The sequence below is a fragment of the Musca domestica genome, unplaced genomic scaffold (assembly GCF_030504385.1).
Source record: "Musca domestica strain aabys unplaced genomic scaffold, Musca_domestica.polishedcontigs.V.1.1 69, whole genome shotgun sequence".
Classification (NCBI taxonomy): Eukaryota; Metazoa; Arthropoda; class Insecta; order Diptera; family Muscidae; genus Musca; species Musca domestica.
The window spans coordinates 277,081-284,824 of NW_026712380.1; the positions used below are offsets into that span (position 1 = coordinate 277,081).

General features: G+C 38.2%; 1 protein-coding gene across 1 annotated transcript; it reads right to left on the minus strand.

Annotated features, from left to right (window-relative positions):
- Positions 1-503: 503 nt before the first annotated feature.
- LOC131805984 (monocarboxylate transporter 9-like) lies at positions 504-6,324 on the minus strand. The gene is made up of 4 exons (XM_059129821.1): positions 6,063-6,324; positions 1,989-2,259; positions 701-1,927; positions 504-637 (listed from the first exon to the last, which is right to left on the minus strand). The coding sequence occupies exons 1-4, from the start codon at positions 6,246-6,248 to the stop codon at positions 504-506; spliced, it is 1,818 nt and encodes a 605-aa protein (XP_058985804.1). The 5' UTR covers positions 6,249-6,324.
- Between the last annotated feature and the right edge of the window lie 1,420 nt (positions 6,325-7,744).

A 7,744-nucleotide genomic window follows, 5' to 3' on the forward strand; every position in this document is an offset into this window, starting at 1 on the left:
TTTAAATGCTAGAGTGCTCTAACGATAGCAATAGTCTTACTGATTGGTATACGGAGGAATCTCATTTTGTAAACATTCTTGGTAGGGCGCCCTGTGTGCAATGGTTCTGAGTTCTGTTGGGATGACAAAGGTCTGCGGCCAAAATGTTTGCGCGCCCAAGGCTTTAATACACCCTCCAGAATATCTTCGCGATAATATAAACAATATAATGAGCTGTCACTGGAATAATTTTAAGAGCTGTCGGACGAGTGACTTAGAAATGACAGCAGTCTGAAGTTGTTTGCAGATTTTTCATGCCACCCTGTATATACTATTTGGGGTCTCCAACGAATATTGCGAGGTGTTGCAAATGGAATGGCAAATTAAATGTACCCTCCATTGTATGGTGGAGGGTAAAAACAGAAAGAAATGGGATTTCTCGATTAAAATGAAATTTCTAATAATTATCCATTCCGGAGGGAACCTCGTGCCTTGGTTAAAAAAACTCAGATTTTTTTTATTTATTATCTATTTATTTTCATATTCGGTCTTCTACTCCTAATCAAATACTCTAGTAACCAAAATAATAGCATCAAACAGGTCAGGGCATTCATGCAATGAATAGTCACTGCATAGCCAAACTTATCGGTAATGGATCCTGAAAAATAGGAAAATATCAAATAAATCTTTAAAAAAATCCAAACAATCCGATCGAACTTACCCAACAAAGGACCCAATGTAAATGAGGTAATCGATGTGATAATCAGCTGCAATCCCGATGCGGCTGGCAAACGATTCAATGGCACATAACTGGGAACGATGAGCGGTGCAAAGAGCATTCGAAATCCTTTGCCAAAACCAATTACCACGAATAGCATCAAGACGACTTCAAAGGAATTGGTGAGCGTAACCAATAAACGGCCAATCATGACAATTAAAATGCCGATGGCAAAGAGAACACTGTTCGATAGTTTCACCTTTTCCAAGGCGAAAGGTCCAAAGAATCGTACAATTATATCCATGCCACTCAGCAGTGACATGGCCAGTGATATTTGCCGATCATTGTAACCGAAACTATTCAAAATGAACGGCGTGAGAACGGAGAAATTTATTTCGCCAAACATCATAATGGCCATGCCGACTGCCAAATTGACAAAGGTGAAGTCTCGCAGCAGATCCAAATCGAAAAATAGCACAATCTTCTGGCATAAGGAAAGTCGTTCTCTTTCAGCATCTTCTTTTTCATTTTCCTGCTCCTTCGACTTTGGATGTGGTTGCTTTGCCTCCTCTGCCTTTTTAGTGTTCTCAAAGTTTTTCTCCAGCAACAATTTCTCCTCGGCACAGGTACAGCTGGTAAGGAATTCCCTATCAGCTTTGGAATAAATACTTGCCTTACTGCCAATTTTGGGAAAGCATTTCTCTCGACTATCTTCCATGCCATAGCCTCCTCCACTTTCACTTATTTGTCGGGTGCGATAGTAGCGCGCCTCTTTATTTAAAGACAATTTGGAGCCAAACCAACCATCATTGGAACGGGCTATGAGAGGGGTGCCACAGGGTTCGGTTATCTCATATTCTCCCATATCCAATTCCATGTCTTTTTCTCTCTCCTTGTTTTGGCAAAATTTACATTTGAAGTTGATATTCTCCTTGTCAGAGGTGTTGGTATCTTCTACCGTCTCTTCTTCAGCCGTCTTTGTGGTTGAATGCCATAAAACCGGCTGTAGCGTTAGCGAACACATAAATGCATTCAGCATCAAGGCTGCAAATATCAGAATCGAACCCTGAGCCCCATAATGCGACAGCAGTAGGATGGCAATTTGAGGAAAGACAACGGACCCCAAACCTGTGATGGTCAGGGCAAATCCCGTGGCTCTTCTTCGTCGATTTTTGAAATATGTATTGACAGCCAATGAGTTGGCAGATTTACTTAGACCCAGACCAAAACCTAATAAAGGAAATAGATTTATTGCTTTAATATTTCAGTTAAAGGATTTAAATCTACTCACCATAAATCGCCGAGAAACACACAAAATACTCGAGGAAATTCTCACAGAATGCCGAGAAAAAGATTCCCGCGAATGCCATTAAAGTTCCCAGCATGGCCACCTGTCGAAAGGAAAATCTCCGGAACATGGCTCCATTTATGAGACCCACTAGCGAAGATATGGCAAATTCTGAATTAATTATTGTCGTGATTTCTTTGACATCAAAACCGAAGTTCTCCAATCGTTGGCGATAAATAAGGCCATACTGCTGATGTGGCGGGAATAGCGATAACTGGTAAAAAATAATTGAATTAAAATAATAAATAATCTTTTATATAAAAATGAGTTGCATTGTGTTTGTCATTGATGTTCTCTGGAATACGCGAACCGATCTTGTTTTCGCAAACTGGATATGGAGGGTGACATCAATATTAAGGTTTATATGCATAATTGATGGATTGATCGGTTGTTTTATGAGTTACAGCTATTTTAGTAAACAAACTTTGCGACATGTATTTAGAAAATATATCAGTAATTGACTAACTGATTCGTCAACGCCCAGGCAAAACGGCTGAAGCCAGAATCTTGAAATTTCATGTGAGTCAATGTTGGTGTGTAGGGCGGAGATGAGTACAAAAATTGAGCAAAACCATGGATCTGAAATTTGAAATGATGGCCTCTGATGGGGTGTAGAATAGATGTACTGAAGCTTTATTGGAAACTGTAAGTGTACTAAAAGTACCACATTTGGTACCATTTGGTATTTGGTACTAAAATACTTACATTTGGTATCAGAATTTAGTTTGGAAAATAGTTTTGATATAAGGAGGTGGTCTTGGAAATGAGTACTTAAGAATACCAATCGTGACAAATTCTAGTAAATTTGGTACAAAGTGGTACTAAATGTCGTATAAAGTATAGAAATATAATTGTATTAAGATAACTGTGAGAGTAAAGTTTATTGGGTTCGAAATGTACCAAATGGTGCTAAATTTTGGATAAAGAGTAGGAAAAGAAGAAGATTTGTGAATTTTAGATTTATGTTCGTCGTGCTGTAACCTGTACGAAAAGTACTAACTGGTACTAAAGTCCATGCAGAGCTGGAATTAGGTGTTTTGGCGTACAGGTAGAATTTAGACTATACGGCGTAATTGTGTACTATATTTTGTATAGAGTATAAGTAACAAGTAAAAGAGCTGTTAGTTCGGCCGGTCCGAACTTTGAATACCCTCCACCATTTGGAACGAATTTGGCACTTCTCAAAAACAATAAAATCCGTTAAAAATTCTGTTAAAATCATAAAAAAATACCGAATGTAGCCGTTATATTAGGGTCTATACGACGGCGTGGACCTGCATAGGCAACTTTTGTCATAAGCCATTACAATATTCAAATGCGAAACTTGAATAAAATAATCAAATAATAATCAAAGTGCCGAATATCGGGAGGTACCGTTATATGGGGGCTATGCGAAGACGTGAACCTGCACATACAATTTTCTGTCATATATATACTCCACACTAAGGGTGGAGGGTATAATAAGGGGGAAGTATGGATTTTGATATAAGAGCCCAGTGTAGAAGAGCTAAGGATTTAGGCAATGTTTTTGGATATCTGTACCTATTAGAGTCTAGTGGTATAGCTGGAATTCTGAAATTCGATAAGATAATTACTGTGTATGCTAATAAAAATATTGAGACCTGCGAAATGCAAAGAAAATCGAACATTTATTTTCAATTTTATGCGAATTATTGGAAATGAAAATTTTATGTTTTTTTTTTTGGGGGGGGGGGGGAGGATGTAGTGAGGGAAATATTAAGATTTACCAGGTTTGAATGGAATCGCTGACTTGTTTCGCAAGTTATGAAAGATTTAGGTATTAAAAATTGTGTTGGTTTAAAAAGGAGGTACCACATGTGGTAGGCCGTTATCTATCATCTTCACATCATATCTTGTGTTAGTAGAAATTTTAAGAAGGTCGAATGCTTACTTCTCATTTTGTAAGACATATAATTATTCAAAATTTTGACCAGTTGTGGGGGAGGTACCAGAAGGTATGGTCCGATACATTCCACCTTGACACCAGATCTTGTGTTGATGGAAATATTGAATTTTGCCAAGTTTGAATGGAATCGGATGTTAATTTCGCGTTTTATGAGCACCGTTGATATTGAAAAGGTTGACTCTTTGTGGGGGAGGTACCAGAAGGAGAGAACCTATACATTCCATCTTCATACCAGACCTTGGGAGCCTATACATTCCATCTTCACAGTAGATTTTGTGCTAGTACAAATAATGGTGTGTGTGAAATATAAAGAGAACCGGGTGCTTATTTCGGAGTTTATTATCGTTTTGGTTATTCCAAATTTTGACCCTTTGTGGGGAGATACCAGAAGGAATTTTCTGATCTCTGATTGAAATATTGAGATGTGCCAAGTCTGAATGGAATCGTAATTTCGCGTTTTATGAGCTTAATGGATATTTAAAATTTTGACCCTTTTGTGGTGGAGGTAACAGAAGGAGTGAACCGACCATATTCACAGCAGATCTTGTGTCAGTAAAAATAATGGAATGTGTGAGATATGAAGAGCGTGGGATGCTTATTTCTGATGTTATGATCGTTTTGGTTATTCCAAATTTTGACCCTTTGTGGGGGAGATACCAGAAGAAATGGTCTGATATCTTGTATCTTTTTATCATACCTTGTGTTGATGGAAATATTGAAATATACCTTGTCTGAATGGTATCGGATGTTAATTTCGCGTTTTATGAGCTTCATGGTTATTCAAAATGTTGACCCTTTTGTGGTGGAGATACAAGAAGGAGTGGATATATTCGATATATTCCATCTTCACAACAGATCTCGTGTCAGTAGAAATAATGGGGTGTGTGAAATATAAAGAGAATCAGATGCTCATTTCGCGTTTTATGACTTTCATGGATATTGAAAATTTTGACCCTTTGTAGGGGAGGTACCAGAAGGAATGGTCCGATCTTTACACTCTTTATAACTGATCTTGTGCTGATAGCAATATTGAGATGTACCAAGTCTGAATGGACCGATATATTTCATCTTAACACCAGGCCTTCGGTTAATAAAAATATTGGGATGTGTGTAATTTGGATACAATCGGACTCTTACATCACATTTTATAAGAGTTGTAAATATTTAAAATTTTTACCGTTTGTGGGGGAGGTACTCGTTGGAGTGGACCGATATTGTTCATTTGTGCACCTGATCTAGCACTGATGCAAATAGTAGGATTCACAAAGTGGGAGAAAAATCGGATTATCCTTTCTCTTTCTGGACAGTAAATTATTTTCTTTGGAAAATTTGACATTTTGTGTGGGGGATTCCAGAATGAGTGGACCGATATTGCCCATCTCCGACCTTGATCTAAGTTTGAAAATAATTTTACGATGTTGCAAGTTTGGAACAAATCGGGTACTTCCTTCGAGAGTTATCGTGCGCACCAGCCAGACAGGCAGACGTACGAAACGGATTTGGTCAAAACAGACCTAGGGTCTAAAACCGTTATTTCAATAAGGCACGTTTTGGCCGTATAAAATGATATTTGCCCTCTGTAGCCATATGGCAGAGGGTATAAAAAATATTTCACTTAACCGGAAATCTGATATGAATATGTAATTTATCGAAATTTATGTTTTCGCATAAAATTGGATATAAATGTTCGTCAAAATTTAACAGAACAATTTGTATTGTGTCTAGGATGGTTGGTATTGAAAATGAGATCTATCGGTCCACGTTTTGGTATAGTCCCCATATAACGGTACCTCCCGATATTCGATATTTTGATTATTTTTGCAACATTTTTTCACGGATTTGTCTAAAATAATGGGTTCTTGCTCCGGTGGCGAAACATTGTATGTATAGGTCCACGACCCCTTATAACGGTACCTCCCGATATTCGGTATTTTGATGATTTTTGGCACATTTTCCCATGAAAAATTGGTATTTGTGGGTCATAATGGGTTCTAATGTTTCCTATACCATAAGGTGGAGGGTATTAAAAGTTCGGCCCGGCCGAACTTAATGTTTTTTGCTTGTTTTTATATTAACATATTTATACTTACATTACTTAGGCCCGTACCGATGCAGACAACCCAACCCCAACCACCATCGGGCGCCACAAAATTTGGTCCTAAATCACTTTTATCTCGATGTTTTGATTTTTTCTGTTTTGTTGTCTGTTTGTAGATAACTGATGTGTTGTTGTTATTATTGTTGGTTACATTCAATTTAGATTTATCTTCGGACATTTTTATTGGACATTGGCATTGGGTTATTCTGTAAAACAGAGAACAATGGCACTTTCATTAAATTGAACACTTGAGTGTAACGTAAAGAGCTTCGTAGATAACTGTTATGCCATAGAAGGCAATAATTTTATTAAAATTTTCAAATTTTTAATGGGTGGGATCGGTTAATATTATATTTATTGTCTAAATGAACGACGAAAGACAAAGATTTGTGGCTTGTTTCCAGCCGCCTGCCATAAAGATATTATCTTTTGGATTTATTGTTTTTTATGTTTAGCTGATAACACGAGAACGGGAAAAAGTTTCCCGTCTCTGCAAAGTTAACATACTTGAGAATTAGAATTTGGTTTTTATTAATACTATACAGGGTGAGATAAAAAAAACGTAAAATAGTCAAACGCCATAATTTAATTTTTTTTTTAAATTTTTTTTAATGAAATCAAAAAATGTCGGAAATAGCATCAAATTTTAGAATAAGTGTAGATTTGTTCGAATTGGTCACTTTTGGCACGAACTACGGCCTTCAAATGGCCAATGCAACCGTCACGTCACACGCTGCCCGAATGTTACTCTTCGGTATTTTGGCCCATTCCCGGCGCAGCGCTTGTTTGGGTTGATCGACACTTTGGTATTTTTAGTGCCAACCTTGCTTTCCAAAATACTCCAGACACAATAGTCCAACGGATTGGTATCCGGAGATTTTGGTGGCCATTGTGCGTTTGATATGAAGGGAGGAACCTCATTTTGTAACCATTCTTGTGTGGCGCGTGCTGAGTGCGATGGTGCTGAGTCCTGTTGGGATGTCCAAGGTCTGCGGCCAAAAGGTTTGCGTGCCCAAGGCTTTTATGCATCCTCCAAAATATTTTCGAGATAATATTCGGCATTTATTCTGATGCAAAGGTCGATTAAAACGAGCGGAGAGCGATCATCGGCTGTTATGACGGCCTACACCATCTGGTGGCCAACCGATAGTGCACAATTGTCAGCTGACCTCTTTGGCATGTAAACACGATCATTTTGTTTGTTTACAAACTGCCGGACAAGGAAAGTTTTCTCATCGGAGAAAACCAAATTCGGCAGTTCACCACTTTCGGCCAAGCGAAGCAACTCTTTAGCTCTTTTGAGTCTATTTTCTTTCTGTTGCGGGTAAGTTCTTGCACTTTTGGAATTTCAATGGCTTTACGCCGAGCTCATTTTTCAATATTTGCCGAATGGAATATTGCGATATGTTCAGCTCACGAGCAATTTTTCGGCCACTGCGACGCGGGCTTCTATCAAGTCGCTTCTTTACTTTTCGAACCATTTCTACTGATGTTGCTGTTTTCTTCCGTCCGCTTCTTTGACGTCGGGCTACGCTACCAGTTCCAGGGTAACGAGAGATGGTTCGAGACACAAACGATTTAATTCGCATTTAAATGCTAGAGTGCTCTAACGATAGCAATAGTCTTACTGATTGGTATACGGAGGAATCTCATTTTGTAAACATTCTTGGTAGG